Source organism: Phyllostomus discolor, chromosome 7 (assembly GCF_004126475.2).
Source record: "Phyllostomus discolor isolate MPI-MPIP mPhyDis1 chromosome 7, mPhyDis1.pri.v3, whole genome shotgun sequence".
Taxonomy (NCBI): domain Eukaryota; kingdom Metazoa; phylum Chordata; class Mammalia; order Chiroptera; family Phyllostomidae; genus Phyllostomus; species Phyllostomus discolor.
In genome coordinates, this window is record NC_040909.2 from 92,700,710 (window position 1) to 92,717,924 (window position 17,215).

The window sequence follows — 17,215 nt, forward strand, 5'->3', positions numbered from 1 at the left end:
AAAGGGGAGTTTTTATTGTATATTCAAGTACATCAATACTAGGAACATTTTATTAACTTAATTATGACAATAAGTTTTCTTCTGAAAACTGCAGTATATATAAATCTAATGTGTCCTATTTTTTCTTATGGAGTAAAGAAGTTATGAATTGTTTGGTAAATTCAGATGCAAACAAACATAATTAGTTATGGATTTATTTTATTGAATAAGGAGACTTGAGCCTGCTAAGGAACTTAATATAATCATCCACTCCAGTAGGAATTAATAAGTAATACAAAAACCCTTCACTTTGTGAGATAAACATTTTTTTCCTAATTAGAAAACTAATGTTTCTTTAATTCAGATGTTAAAAAATTATCAGCCTAAGACACTGATTTATAAGATCATTATTTATAATAACCCCTTTTCTAAAAGTATTATGTCTTTAAAAATTAAATTAGGGTTAATTTACATTAATATGTTTTTATCAATACATTACATTTACTAAATTCATTGGAATGGCTGTGATGTCTTTATCTACCAAACTAAAAAATAATAGGAAAAACTGCATACATAATTTGAATGGCTAGAATAATTGTTGATATGTAAACCATGTCCTGGGCATAAGGTTGGCACATTTAAATGCCTTAGAAATCCTCGGTACGCTGGAATGATTTCACGTTAGGAGGAGTTCCAGAGAGTCTGTCCTCATAACACGTTCTTTTATTACCACATCTGGGCTTCAGCTTTGGTGCTGCTTCTCAGTTTCAGTCTGAACTTTCTCTCGCCCTCTGAAAGAGGTCATGCAAGTACCTATGCCAAGGTACTCAACGAGGGCAATTGCCATCTTTGAAGGTAATACTCTAGGGAAAAGCATAAGAAAAATCATATTGCTGTTAGAGGAGTCAAAGACACTTCTTTGCAATAATTAATTTCAAATTGCGCCAAGTGTGATGTCCTGATTCATGCTGTGGACATGTCATTAAACAAAAGGGACAAACAAAGGAATGCTGTGTTGCCTGTGCTGAGTGCTGTCCTACATCTGGGGAGTCTGGAAATTTCCCAATGCTCAGGCCACGGTTTATTCATATATTACACTCACTGAGTTCTGTAGAAAGACTATACACATCCTTATGCACTAGACTAACAAATGGTAGCAAAAATGAGAAAGGAGACTGGACCAGTTTAAGCAGAATTTCTTTGGATAGGGCCCAGGCATCAGTTTTCAATGTTCTCCAGGTGATTCCAATGTATACCTGAGGCTAAGAACCATTGATTGCTGTAGTTCCCAGGTGGCAAACACAAGGCCTGTGGGCTGAATCCAGCCCTCCTCCACCTTGTTTTATCCCGCTGGTACCTTATTTCTACCCCATGGCAGTGCTGAGCTCCTTGCCCCTAGTTAAGAAGTAGTTACACTTATATAATCCTAGCATCACATTTGGCCCTTTGAAGGTAACTGCGAGGTTGTGGCCCCTGGTGAAAATGAGTTTGATACCCCTACTTTAGTTCCTTGAAACAGAGGAGCTGCACCTTCAGCTTAGTTCTGCTTAGATCAGCTCAGTTCTGCTCAATTCAACTTAGCAAATATTTATTGTGTGCATATTCTGTGTAAGGTGCTATACTAAGCCTGGAGCTTGGAGCTGGCAACAATTCAGAAAATGTGTCCTGTTCTCAGGGAGCATGCAGTCTAGCAATAAGGATAGTTGTTGTACAAGTAACCATAGGTGTGGTGAGTGCTAAAAAAGGCATCAGAAGCTTTGACATAGCTGCTTTGTCCAGGCAGCTCTTAAGTGTGGATGAATAGCAGGTATCATGTTATAACTTCCCATGTGTGTACCTGTTCAGTGAATGCATGAATAAACCTAACATGTCACAAAACTATTTTGAATGAGGTATAAATATAGTAACAAAAGTACTAGATTTATTAATAATTTTATAAAAGTGAATCACCAGTTGTGTTTTCTACTGTGTCAGTAATTTACAGCAGGGGAGGAGTATATCCTGATGGCCAGAGTTTAAGATCTGTTATGAAGTTGAAATTTTTGTTTGCAACTTTGTTCCAGGATTTAGCTCATTAACTCTGCATAAATTACTTATTCTCATTAAATCCTAGATTCTCTAAGTGTGATAAAATGCATGCAAAACTATCACACAGTCTGGCACATGTAGGCATCTGGTAAATGGTGTTCTCCTTTCTCTCCAGAGCAGACAGTGGACCTGGGCCAAATGCATTCACAAATACTCTGGAGCTCACGGCATTGGCTTGTATGAAGTTGTAGGTGCTCTTTTGCTAAAGGAAACAGTCAACTTGCCAGAAATCCTTAATATTTTTTCTGGCAAAACACTCAGATTTTTTTTTTTTGGTTTTCAAAATAGAACTCTATATTAGTTGAACCAAAAGAATTAACCAATTATAACAACCACCATAATAATAATAATAATTAATATCATAATATTAATTAATAATAAACAATACACAATAAATTATAAAATAATTATACTATAATTAATATAGAATTATATTATATAATTAATAATATAAGAAATAATAATATAATTTATTATTATTATTATTATTATTTGGGTGCATTTGTTTCTCTTGAAGTAAATACTTTATATTCTTTGAGGCATAATATATGGCTAAATTTTCTCAGTGTCTGGAAAAACCAAAACACAACTAGCCATAGTCCAATAGATTGTCCTTATGCAATGGAAGTTCTTCCTTTTACCATTAAAAAATACGAAGTTGTTTTCTGGCAAAAGATGTAGCAATGATGGGATAATTTGTTAAAAATAATCAAAATGATAGAGAAGTCATTATTAACTTACTGTTTAAGGATCATTCCAAAATATATAAATCTTGGTGTTATTAAGTAGATTTGTTCCTCTAAAATAGCATTTACAATTCTTTGGGCCACATACTCCTGCTCCAGTAAAGGCAACAGAAGTGGGAACCTGGAATAAAAAGAAAGTGTAATATAATCAAAGTGTTATTTTTTGTTGTCATCATGAGCATTAATTATTAACTTTCTGATATGGAGTTATAACAATAGCTGTAAATATTCAAACAAAATATAAATATTACGAACTGCATTGTATTTTTTCTCATGACCAATATTTGAGACCAGAGCAAGTACATTTAATTTCCTAGTGTGGAATCACTGCCCTTATTGATTTTCTGCTATGTGATGGTCTAGACTTATAAAAGCAATTGCTTTTAGATTTTTTCTTCCCTCACCTTCAACTCACATATCAAGTAATTGTTCTACTGTTAAGAAACAAAATTGCAAAAAATTATTTTATAAAAAAATCTTGAGTATGTATAATGTGTCTATATTTTAGGCAGACCATTTTTACAGCATTAAGCACAATTAGATATTGATAAAATCAATTGGAGTTGAAATGGATAACATATGAATAAAACTCCCAAAAGACATTGGCATATGATGCTTTCATAAAATGTTTCTCTGTTACTTGAACCACACCCTCTCAAGATACTCTGTTTAGTCTGATTTTTGAAATATGATTGATTCCTTGTAATTAAATGTTGGTAATTAGTATGTATATTTTATATGACTAAAAGTTCCCTAGGACTATATCTTAAGGGGCTCTACCACTTATTAAGATAGTTTTCCAGAAAACAAAACTATGCAACTGACCAATATGTACATGAAAAGGTGCACAACATCACTCATTATTATGGAAATGCAAAGCAAAATCACAATGAGATACCACCCCACAATCTTGGGACTCTTTTCAAAAAGACAAGAGATAAGTGTTGGCAAGGATGTGGAGAAAAGAGAACACTTACACACTGCTGGTGGGATTGTAATTTGATTCAGCCATTATAGAAAATGATATGGATGTTCCTCAAAAAGTTAAAAGTAGAACTACCATATGATCCAGCAATCCCATTTCTGGGTATATATCAGGATCTCATAGAGACATATGCTCTCTGTGTTTTTTTTGGCAGTACTATTTACATTGCCAAGATATGAAAATCTTTTTGTTTGTGACAACTTGGATGAAACTTTATGGCACTATGCAAAGTGAAATAATCAGAGAAAGATGAATACTGTATCACTTATATGTGGAATGTAAAAAGCCAAAGCGAGAGAAACAGAGTCTAAGAGATGGGGAAAATGGGGAGATGATGATTAAAGTTATAAGATTACCAAGTGCTGGGGATCTAATGTATAGTGTGGTGATTATAGCTAATAATACTCTATGTAAAACTTGATTGTTGCTAAAAGAACAGATCTTAAATGTTCTTAAAACAAAAAAGTAATGGTAATTAGATGTCAACTAGAGCTCTCATGACAATTATTTTGTAATATATAAATGTATCAGATAAACATGTTTTTACATTGTATGTGCTTATTTCCTCTGTCAAATGTTAATTGACTATAAAAGTGTGGGTTTATTTCTGGGCTCTCTGTTCTGTACCATTGATCTATGTGTATATACCATGCTGTTTTGATTATTATGGCCTTATAGTATAGTTTCATATTAAGTAGCTTAATATGAAAAAGTTGATTCCTCCAACTTTGTTCTTCTTTCTCAAGATCGCTGTTATAATTTGGGTGCATTTGTTGTTCCATACACATTTTTGGAATATTTGTTCTAGTTCTGTGAAATATGCCATTGGCATCTTGATAGGAATCACACTGAATCTATAGATTGATTTGGGTAGTAGGGACATTTTAATGATGATAATTCTTCGTGTCCATGAACACAGTATATGCTTCCACTTATTTGTATCTTTAGTTTCTTTCTCAGTGTCTTATAATTTTCCAAGTACAGGTCTTTTACATCTTCAATTATTTCTTTTTGAAGTAATTATGAATAGGGTTGTTTTCTTAATTTCCCTTTCTGTTAGTTCATTATTGGCATGTAAAAATGCAACTAGATTTCTGGACATTAATTTTTTATCCTGCTACTTTGCTGAATTCACTTATCAGGCCTAGTAGTTTCTTGGTGGAATCTTTGGGGTTCTCTATGTACAGAATCATGTCATTGGCAAATAATGACAGTTTAACTTCTTTCCAATTTAGACGCCTTTTATTTCTTCTTGTCTGATTGCTGTGGCTAGGACTTCCAGTACTATGTTGAATTAGAGAGGTGAAATGTACATCCCTGTTTGTTCCTGATCTTAAGGGGAATACTTATAGTTTTTGCTCATAGAGTATGATGCTGGTCATGGCTTTGTCAAATATGCCTTTTATTATGTTTAGGTATGTTCCCTCTACTTCCACCTTGCTGAGCATTTCGATCATAAATGGGTGCTGGATTTATCAAATGCTTTTTTTGCATCTAGTTATATGAACATGTGGTTTTTATCCTTCATATTGTTTATGTGGTGAATCACATTTATTAATTCGCAAATGTTATACCAAGCTTGCATTCCCAGAATAAATCCTATTTGATCTTGGTGTATAATCTTTTTGATGTATTGTTGTATTCAGTTTGCTAATCTTTAAGTTGAGGATTTTAGCATCTATGTTCATCAGGGATATTGGCCTGTAATTTTCTTTTTTTGTAATGTCTTTATGTGGTTGCAGAATTAGGATAATGTTTACCTCATAAAATGGACTTGGGAGTCTTCCCTCTTGAATTTTATGAAACTGTTTGAGATGAAGAGGTATTAGTTCCCAGAAAATTTACCTGTGAAGCCCAGGACTTTTGCTTGTTGGGAGTTTTTGATTACTACTTCAATTTCAGCAAGTGTAATCTGTCTATTCAGATTCTCTGATTATTCCTGATTTAGTTTTGGAAGACTGCATGTTTCTAGGAATTTACCCATTTTGTCCAGGTTATCCAGTTTTTTGACGTATAATTGTTCATAATATTTTCTTACAGTCCTTTGTAATTCTTCAGTGTTAGTTGTTATTTCTCCTCTTTCATTTTTGATTTTAGTTATTTGAATTCTCTCTCTTTTTTGTTTTGATAAGTCTGGTTAAAGATTTGTCAATCTTGTTTATCTTTTCAAAGAACCAGCTCTTTGATTTATTGATCTTTTGCATCATTTTTATACTCTATTTTGTTTATTTCTGCTCTGATTTTTCTTATTACCTTCCTTCTATTCACTTTGGACTTTGTTGGGTTTTTTCAAGTTCCTTTAAGTACAAAAGTTCTATTGTTTATTTGAGTTCTTTATTATTTCTTGAGATAGGCTTGTAATGCTATTAATTTCCCTTTTAGGATGGCTTTTCCAATATGCCACAGATTTGGGGTTGTTGTGTTTTCATTTTAATTTGTTTCAAGGTATTTTTTGATTTCTTCTTTGATCTAATTGTTGACCCATTCATTGTTTAATAATATGTTATTTAGCTTCCATGTCTTTGTGCACTTTTCAGTTTTCTTATTGTGGTCGATATCTAGTTCAAAGCATTGTGGTCAGAGAAGATGCTTGATATGATTTCAATCTTCTTAAATTTATTGAGACTTTTTTTGCATCCTAACATGTAGTCTGTCCTAGAAACATTCCATGTGCACTTGAAAAGAATGTATATTCTGCTTCTTTGGGGTGAAATGCTCTGTAGGTATCAATTAAATTCATTTGGTTTAGTGTGTCACTTAAGTCCACTGCTTCCTTGTTGATTTTATGTCTGGAAGATGTATCTGTTGAAGTCAATGGGATGTTAAAATCCCCAGCTATGACTGTATTTATTTCATTTCTTCCTTAAGGTCTATCAAGATTTGCTTTACATATTTAGGTGCTTCTATATTGGGTACATAAATGTTTACTAGAGTTATATCCTCTGGTTGAATTATTCCCTTTGTCATTATGTAGTGCCCTTCTTTGTCCTTTACTATAGCCTTGGTTTTAAACTCCATTATGTTGGATATAAATATTGTTACCCTAACTTCTTTTTCCTTTCCATTTACATGACATGTCTTTATTCATTCCTTTACTTTTAGTCTATGTGTATCTTTCAATCTGAGGTGGTTCTCTTGGAGACAGGTCCTGTTTTCTTATCCATTCAGCTACCCTATGTACTTTGGAGCAGTTAGGCCATTTACATTTAAGGTGATTATCGATAGATATGTATGTATTGCTATTTTATTCTCTACTATTTTTTTCTGTTTTTGTTTTTGTTTTCTTCTTAAAGCAAGCTTTGTAATACTTGTTGTAATACTGGGTTGGTGGTAACTAACTCCTTTATCTTTTTCTTGTCTGGGAAGCTGTTTATTTCTTCTTTAGTTTTAGATGATAGCCTTACTGGGTAAAGTAGCCTTGGTTGTAATTCCTTGCTTTTCTTCACCTTGAATATTTCATACCAATTCCTTCAGGCCTGAAATGTTTCTGTTGAGAAATTAGATGACAGTCTTATGGGATCTCTGTTGTAGGTAACTACCTGCTTTTCTCTTATGGCTTTTATGTTTTTAAGCTTTGTCATTTTAATTTTATGTGTCCTGGAGTGGGCCTTCTTGGGTCCATCTTGTTTGAGACTCTGAACTTCCTGGACTTCTGTGTCTTTTTCCTTCACCACATAGGGAAGTTTTCAGTCATTATTTCTTCAGATAAGTTTTCTGTTCCTTGCTCACTCTTTTTTTTCTGGTGTTCCCATGTTGCTCCAAAGGTTTCTTAAACTCTCCTCATTTTTAATTTTTTTTCTTTTAACTGTTCTTCTTGGTTGTTTTTTTCTGCTTTGTCTTCTTAATTGCTGATTCAATTCTCTGCCTCATCTAACCTCCTGTTTATTTCTTCCAGCATATTATTTATTTCAAATATTGCATTCTTTATTTCAGACTAGTCTTTTTAATGGCTTTTATGACTTTTAATCCTTTTGTGACTTAAAAGTCTTTTAATGACTTTTTTACATGCTGTTGAGCATCCTTATTATCATTACTCTAAACTCTGCATCTGTTAAATTGCTTGCCTCCATTTCATTTAGTTCTTCTGGAGACTTCTTTTGTTCTTTCATCTGAGGCCTGTTTCTTTGTCTTCCCATTTGGGCTTCCTCTTTGGGTTTGTTTCTATGTATTAGGTAGGTCTGCAAAGACTCTGGTATATCTGCAAAGACCAGCCTCTGGACAGATGCTGCTTGTCACTGGCCCTGGGCAACCTGCTTGGAACTATCAGTGATCTACAGGTTGTGGCTCCATCTACTATGTCTGGATATATACAGAAAGAACCAAGCTGCATACCAGGACTGGATTCTACTAGCCTTGGGCCTGGGGGAGGGTCAGGTAAAGTCTCAGAGCTCCCAGAGCTGTGCCTTCACTTTCAGGCTTTCTGTTAGGCTAATCACTGAGTTAGCCTCCAACTGTACTCCTCCATAGCCTGGTTTAAACTCTATAGGATGGGATGAGAGGGGTTCTTAAAGATGGCTATTGCTTTCCCCCAGGCAGATGCCACCTGGAGGGGAGAAATCTGCCTGAGAAAGATGGCTTTTGAAGTATGGGGGATGACTGAGCACAGGGATCCTGGCAGCTGACCCTTCAGCTCTCTCCCCAGAGCCACCAACCCCAGACTCCTCCCATGTGGTTCTAGTCTTCTCTGCCTTCCATCCTCTGGAGCCCAGGTTCATTTTGTGCATGGCCCTCTAAGAGGCTCTCTGCATTTCTAGCCATCTCTCCCTGGCAGAAAAAAACCCATGCTGCTTTTCATAGCCAGATGTTATTTGGGTTCCTTTCCCAGTTCTGGTGCTCTAGGCTGGGGATCCAAACTTGGGGATTAGATACCACACTTCTCTGCTGGGGAAACCCCCAGTTGCTGAAATATCCCTCTGGAACTTCAGCTGCTGTCCATGGGTACTCAGCCAGCCTTCTCCCACCTCTGCACTTCCTACCATTCTCATTGTGGTGCTGTGGTTCCTTTCATAAGTCCTTGAAAGGAACCAGTGTTCAGTTGATTATTCAGGATGATTTTTTTATAATTAGTTAATTTCATTTTGGTCCTGGGTGGTGGTTAGTGTAACTTTCACCTACCCTGCCACCATCTTGAATCTCCTGATTTATTATTTTTATTTAAAAATATTTATTATGAAGAATTTTGATGAAACAAAAGAAGCATGTAATAAACAGTGATAGGCTGGGAAATAGTTAACAACTTAAAAAAATAGTGGAGCCACTTTAAAAGGGAGCCATATTGACATCCCAGCAGAATTGCCTGCACATTTTAGGGTGTAAACATTTGAATTGTTAAACAGGGCAAAATAACCTTTGGATGTAGCCTAAAGCAAACTTATGTGCCAAAGAATTGTTTGCAAAAAAAAACAAGAAAGCAGGAATTATGACCTCTGTAGTGGTGGTTGCTGGACTGAAAATTTAAAATATTCCTTATAATAAACATCACTATGTTGTGTTATCTACACCAATAGAAATGTCTTCCTTTTATTGATGTACTGTATTTTGTCATGTATAATGCATACTTTTTTGCCCAAATTTCTGAGGGAAAAATAAGGATGTGCATTATACATGGGTAGTTCCTGAAATGCCTGGTATCTACTTTTGTCTTTTGTAATTATTTGTTACGTAAGATTTCTTGTACCATAACATATTCAAAAATAAATGCTAAAATTTGTTTATAATACAAAACAAGTATCTATATATAAATTAAACATTGAATTAAAAAATTAAAATTAAAGTTTTTTTCCCCTTAAAGTTTGGGCCAAAAACGTGGGTGTGCATCATATGCAGCAAAAGTAACATTTCCCTTCCCTTTATCATAAATGCCCCTTGTTTTGCCTCCTAATCAGAACACTAATTAGAGCTTACTGAATAGCTATTCTTTGATCTTAAGTAAATGCTTGTTGCCTCTCCCTTTGAAAAGTCCTTTTATTTTTAGGTTAAATTGTTCTTCTGGAGAGAAAAAACTGTACATATAGTTTTCAACTTTATCCAGCTTTCCAGGTTTCTCACTTGTAGCCAAGCCCCTTGTAATTTTAATGCTCCTAGTAATTTTCAGGTAGAATTAAATAATTTAATTCTTAATTAAGCCTTTGTTCACATGTTAACTGATATTCCTGCTCAACTTCTTTTGTTATCAGGAATGTAGTCACAAGTTGCTAATGTGGTATTTCTTTGTCAAGCAAGAGGATAACTTCAGGGTCTTCAGGAGAATTTATGAGAGCGTTTTGCAGAAAAAAAGAATGTCTTCAAGGTAGCTGTGGCAGCAGCTGACACCCAGGAGGCTGTTGCTAAGAAGTGTTATCTGTGACCAAAGAAGCAGACTTCTCTCTCAGATCCCTGAAACAACACCTCCCTTATTTCCTAGCCACACAAACTCTGTGCCTTTGCTTTTTGAGAGAGATGGATTTGAGAGATCTTGCTCTTCCATCCTCTCCCTTTGATCAAATAAAATAAACCATTCTCTGTCCCCAAGAGCCAGTGTCTCAATGTTTTGGCCTACTAGAGCATCAGGTTTACAAATCTGAATTTAGGAGGTGATTCAGTAACAACTCTACTAAGACACACTGGTTTTCTTTTAGGTTCTTTAATATCTCCAGCTCTCTTTGATCATCTATTCTTCCAATTTACTCTTTACCTAGTTAATTCCTACTCCTTGTGGTCTCATTTTCATGTCACTTCCTCTGGGAATCTATCACTGACCACCCCACCCAATTCTAAATTATATGCCCCTTATTTCCCTCATAACAGAGGAAGATTTTTATTTTACAGAACTTAACTGTATATTATCACTTCTTACACATATTATTATTTTAATAATAATGTTAGAAACAGAGAAGTAAAGAAAATAAATTTTATAGAGAGAACTTACCTCAACATAATAAAGGCCATATGACAAACCCACAGCTAACATCATACGCAATGGTGAAAAGCTGAAAGCTTTTCCTCTAAGAGCAGGAAAAAGACAAGAATGCCCACTGTGGCCTCATTTATTCAACATAGCAATGGAAGATCTAGCCAGAACAATTAGGCAAAAACAAAACAAAATCAACAAAACAAAACAAAACAAAATTGGAAAGGAAGGAGTAAGTAAAACTTTATTTTCAGATAACATATAGAGAAAACCCTAAATACTCCATAAAAATACAGAACTAATAAATCAATTTAGTAAAGTTGTACAATAGAAAATCAATATACAAAATTTAGTTGTATTTGAACAATGAACTATCACAGAGAAATTTTAAAAAATCCTATTTACAATTGCATCGAACAGAATAAAACACCTAGGAAGAAATTTATCCAAAGAAGTAAAAGATGTGTACATTGAAACTAATAAGACAGTGGTGAAAGAAATCAAAGAAGACACAAATAAATGGTATCCCTATCGTGATTGTAATGGTATTTTGCACAGAAATAGCATAGAAATAGAAAACAATCTTGAAATTTGTATGAAACCACAAAAGACCCTGAAAAGCCAAAGTAATTCTGAGAAAACAGAACAAAGCCAGAGGCACCATATTTCTTGATTTCAAACTATATTACAAAGCTACAGTAATCAAAACAGTATAGTTCTGGTATAAAAACAGACACATAGGTCAGTGGAAAAAATAGAGGACCCATAAATAAACCCATACATATATGGTCAATTTACAACAAAATTTTCAAGAATATACAATGGATAAAGGACAATGTTTTCAATAAATGGTGCTGGGGAAATGGAAGTCACTTGTAAGAGCATGAAACTGAACTCCTATCCTATACTACATACACAGATTAACTCAAAATAGATTAAAGATTTGAATGTAAGATCTGAAACCAAAAACTCCAAGAACAACAAATATAAGGCATCAACCTTGGCAATGATTTTTTGGATTTGACACCCAAAGCAAAGGCAACAAAAGCAAAAAGCAACAAGTGGAACTATGTCAAATTCAAAAGCTCTGAACAGCAAAAGAAAATCATCAACAAAATACAACAGTAATGTATAGAATATAAGGTAGTTATTGTAAATCAGATACCTAATAAAGAGTTAATATCAAAAGTATAGAGAGAACTTACTCACCCCAATAACAAAAAACAAAGAATATTGTTTTTAAAATGGGCAGGGGAACTGAATAGGCATTTTCCCAAAGAAGACATACGGATAGCCAACAGGTACATAAAAAAGATGCTCAAAGTCACGAATCATCAGGGGAATGCTAAAGCAAAACCACATCTGTTAAAGTGGCTATTATTAAAAAGGCAAGAGACAACAAGTGTTGGAAAGGATGTGGAAAAAAGGGAACCTTTGCACATTGTTTGTGGAGAAGTAAATTGGTGTAACCACATACAATGGAATATTATTCAATTATGAAAAAAGAAAATTCTGCCATTTGAAATCACATGCATGACACTTGAAGACATTATGTCAAGTGAAGTAAGACAGATAGAGAGAGGCAAATACTGTATGATCTCACATGTGGAATCTCAAACATCAAACTTGGAGAAAACCAAACTCAGAGAAACAGAGAACAACTGGGAATTTCCAGAGGTGGGTCAGAAGTGGGGGAAATGGGTGAAGATGGTCAAAAGGTACATATTTGCAGTTAAAATAGTAGTAAGTTCTGGGGATGTTATGTATAACATGGTGACTGTAGTTAACAATATGGTATTTTATATTGGGAAGTTGCAAAAAGAATAGATCTTAAAATTGCTCATCACAGGCCCTGGCTGGTGTGGTGCAGTTGGTCAGAACATTGTCCTGTAAGTCAAAAGGGTCACGAGTTTGGTTCCCGGTTTGGGCACATGCCTAGGTTGTGGGTTTAGTCCTGGTTGGGGCATGTGTGAGAGGCAACTGATCCATGTTTCTCTCCCTCTCTCTGTCTCTCCCTCCCCTCCCCTCTCTCTAGAGTCAATGAACATGTCCTCAGGTGAGGATTAAAAAAAGCTCTCTCATCACAACAAAACAGAATTGTAACTATGTGAGGTGATGGGTGTTAACTAACTTTATTGTGGTAATCATTTATTAATATGAACATATATCAAACCATTATGTTGTATACCTTAAACTAATACAATACTATATGTCAATTATATCTTAATAAAATGGGATAAAAGCAGTTTTGTAATGATCATCTATGTGGATAAATCTTAGTTTTATCTACAATTATTTTCTTGGCATAAATCTTAATTGCAAAGTTGGGCAAAATATAAGCCGTTTCTAAGGCCAAAAATCTTACAAAAATGAAGAACACTGCTTTCTCATGGTTAATGGATGTGGAAATTTTCCTTATATCTGGCTAACACTATACATTACTGTTTAAAAATTCTTGCCAATATGCTTGGTAAATTTTATATATCAAAATCTCATGACTCATTGGAGGAGATATATACTTACTAGCTTTTTATAATTCTGTCATAAATTCTCTTTTTTTCTATCCCTTTTTAATACTAAGGCTGATAATTCTGTTATGTATGTTAAAATATTGTCTTCCAATTTATTTGACTTTTTATTTTTACATATTACATTAGCATAGTATTTAAGAGTACAGGCTCTAGATTCAAACTGCTGGGTGTGATTCTGGAATCCAGCTGTTTTGGCTACATGGCCTTAAGGAATTGGTGATGATGAGCCCTTTAACTTGACCTTATCTGAGGAGCACTTTATCTGCTCTTCCATTCTAAATGAAAGCTTTGATGGATAGAGCAATCTTGGATATAGGTCCTTGCCTTTCATGACTTCGAATACTTCTTTCCAGCCCCTTCTTGACTGTAAGATCTCTTTTGAGAAATCAGCTGTCTTATAAGCACTCCTTTGTACGTAACTGTCTCCTTTTGTCTTGCTGCTTTTAAGGTTCTCTCCTTATCTTTAATCTTGGCTAATGTTATTATGATGTGCCCTGGTGTGTGCTTCCTTGGGTCCAACTTCTTTGGGACTCTCTGAGCTTCCTGGACTTCCTGGAAGTCTATTTCCTTTGCCAGATTGGGGAAGTTCTCCTTCATGATTTGTTCAAATAAGTTTTCAATTTCTTGCTCTTGTTCTTCTCTTTCTGGTACCCCTATGATTCAGATGTTGGAATGTTTAAAGATGTCCTGGAGGTTTGTAAGCCTCTTCTCATTTTTTTGAACTCTTATTTCTTCATTCTGTTCTGGTTGAATGTTTATTTCTTCCTTCTGTTCCAAATAGTTGATTTGAGTCCCAGTTTCCTTCCCATCACTGTTGGTTCCATATATGTTTTCCTTTATTTCACTTAGTGTAGCCTTCATTTTTTCATCTAATTTGTGACTGTATTCAACCAATTCTGTGAGCATCCTGATTACCAGTGTTTTGAACTGTACATCTGATAGGTTGACTATTTCTTCATTGTTTAGTTGTGGTTTTTTTTCTAGAGCTTTGATCTTTTGTTTCATTTGGGCCACTTTTAAGTCTCTGCACATCTGTTATATAGTAGGCCGCAGAGCCTTAGGTGTTCACCAGGGTGGGGCAACCCAGGTCATTGGATTGTGACACCGTATGTGGGGGATGGGCCTGAGAGGGAACAGTGCTGCTTGTTCAGCTGTCTGCTGATTTTCAGTCACTTTCCCCACTACCCACAATCAAATCGGGCCCTTCTGGTGCTGATTCCCAGGTGGGTGGGCTTGTGTATGTTCTAGGACCCTGTGGGTCTCTCCAACGAACTCTCCTCTGAGGCTAGGAGTTTCTCCTGCTGCCTCAACCCCCACAGGTGTTTTCAGTAAGAGGTTTGAGGCTTTATTTCCCCATGCTGGAACTCTGGTTTGTGCAGTCTGTCTTGCTCCTGAGTTGTTCCTCCCAGTTTACCTGCATGTGAATATGGGACCACCAGGTCTGTCAGCTGCTGCCTTGCTGAGAGTCCTCTCTGTTCGGATGCCCGTCTCCACCCCTCCTACCGGTCCGGATGAATGTGTCTTCTTAAACTGCTTGGTTGTGGGACTTCCATACAGTTCATTTTTCTGTCAGTTCTGGTTGTTTTTTTGTTTTTAAATTTGTTGTTGTCCTTCTTTTGGTTTGGTGAGGAGGCACAGTGTATCTACCTATGCCTTCATCTTGGCCGGAAGTCTGGATATCTATTGTTTTATAGTCTTGCTGAATTGTCCCGTTAAACAGGAGTTGTATCAGAGTTTTGAAAGCAGAACAGACATCCATGTCTTTTTTTAATCTTAGGGTAAAAGCATTCCGTCTTTTACTTTTAAGTATAATGTTAGCTGTAGGTTTTACATGGGTGCTGCTTATCAGGTTGTAGAAGTTCTCTTCTCCTTTCTTGAGTATTCTTATAATGAAAGTGTTAGATCATCATATGCTTTTTCTATTAAGATGACCATGTGGCATTTATTCTTTGTTTTATTGATGTGATGTGTACATTAAATTATCTTCATATATTAACCCAATCTTGCAGATAGATTACACTTGGTCATGGTGTGTTATAATTATTATATGTTGCTGGATTCAGTCTGCTACCATTTTATTGAGGATGTTTATGTTTACATTCATAAGGGAAATTGAATTTTAGTTGTAATTTGTTGTGATGTTTGTCTGATTTTGGTATCAGAGTTATAGAGTGAGTAGGTAAGTATTAAGTCTTCTTCTATTTTAGAAGAATTTTTGAAAGATTGATATTAATTCGTCTTTAAATGTTTGGCAGAATTCACCAGTGAATCAATTTGGACCTGGACTTTTCCTTGTAGGAAGTTTTTTTAAATTACTAATTCAATTTCTTCTTTAAGTCAACTCAGTTTTTTAATTTCCTCTTGAGCCAGTTTTGTTAGTTTTTGTTTCTTTAGGAATTTGCCTATTTCATCTAAGTTATCTAGTATTTTCTTAATGATTTTTTTCTTTCTGTCAGAAATGATATCCCTCCTTTTAGTGTTGATTTTAGCACTTTGAGTCTTCTCTCTTCTTTTGTTACTCTGGCTAAAGTTTTTTAAATTTTATTGATCTTTCATGAAGTCAATTTTGTTTCATTTATTTTTTTCTGTAGTTTCCTACTATTTCATTTATTTCTGCTACAAATTTTATCATTTCTCCTTGCTTTGGACTTAATATGCTCTTATTTTTTTATAGTTTTTTAAGGTGGAAGATTATGCTTTTTAAAGTCTTTTTTTTAATACCATCACTCCCATCTATAAATTACCCTCTAAGCACTGCTTTAGCTGCATCCCATATATTTTGGTATCTTGTATTTCCACATATTTATAAATCAAAATTTCTTTGGGGTTTGATTTTTAAATTTCATCCCATTTTGGTCAGAGAACATGCTTTGTATGATTTAATTCCTTTCAAGTTTATTGATGGTTATTTCATGGCCTGGCATATGGTGTATCCTGGAGAATATTGTATGTTTATGTGAGACAGTGAATCTTGCTGTTGTTAGGAGGATTGCACTATAGGTGTGTGTTAGGTATACTTAGTTTATAGTGTTCTAGTGTTCTAAATCCTTTGGATCATAGGGTGAAGTGTAGCAACAAATTCTTTTAGTTTTGTTTTGCTTTAATTTTTGACTTCATTTTTGCCTTGTTGTGTTTGCTGGATATAAGATTCTTGGCTAATAATTTTTTAAAATTTAGCACTTAGGATGTATAATCTACTGCCTCCTGGTTTTCATTGCTTCTATTGGGAAACCAGCCATTTATTGCATTTGGGTTCTTTTGTACACAATGAGTCATTTTCACCTCTTGGCCCTTTCAAAGTTTTCCTTTTGTTTTTCAACATTTTTATATATGATATGTCTCAATGTATAACTCCTTGTGTTTATCCTACTTGGGACGCATTTAGCTTCCTAAATATGTAAATTATTTATTTTTAAATTAAATTTTGGGAGTTTTCAGCCATAATTTCTTTGAATATTTTTTCTGGTCCTTTCATTTCTTTCTTTACTCATCTGGTGATGTGATATAATTAATGGTGTTTCAGATTTCTCTGAGGCTCTGTTTATATTTCTTCATTTTCTTTTCTGTTTTCATCTAGTTGCATATCTCTATCTATCTGTCTTTAAGTTCACATATTCTTTTCTGCCAGCTCAGTTCTACTGTTGAGCCAGTCTAGTGAATTTTTCTTTTCAGTTATTTTCTTTCCCACTCGAAAATTTACATTGGTTCTTTTCCACTATCAAATTTACATTTGGTTCCTTTTTATCCCAAAATAATTTCTCTCTACTTATTGATATTTGATGAAACATTGTCATCATGCTTTCTCTCCATTATAAAAATATGGATTTATTTAGATCTTTGAATGTATTTATAATAGCTTCTTTGAAGTTTATCTGCTAAGTCCAACATCTGGATCCCTTCATGGTAATTGCCATTGCCTACATTTTTTTTCTTATGTATGAGTCACACTTACCTATGGCTTTGCATATCATATACTTTTTTTTGTTAAAAATAGACA

General features: G+C 34.6%; 1 protein-coding gene across 1 annotated transcript in view; it reads right to left on the bottom strand.

Moving 5' to 3' along the window:
* Nucleotides 1-17,215, bottom strand: part of LOC114514796 (short-chain dehydrogenase/reductase family 16C member 6-like) — a 28,838-nt gene continuing 11,623 nt past the window's right edge. The window contains exons 5-6 of the mRNA XM_036031130.1: nucleotides 2,809-2,934; nucleotides 1-842 (exon numbers count right to left, since the gene is read on the bottom strand). Of these exons, the coding sequence (XP_035887023.1) occupies nucleotides 722-842; nucleotides 2,809-2,934 (247 nt within the window). The 3' untranslated portion in view covers nucleotides 1-721. The remainder of the gene's footprint in view (nucleotides 843-2,808; nucleotides 2,935-17,215) is intronic.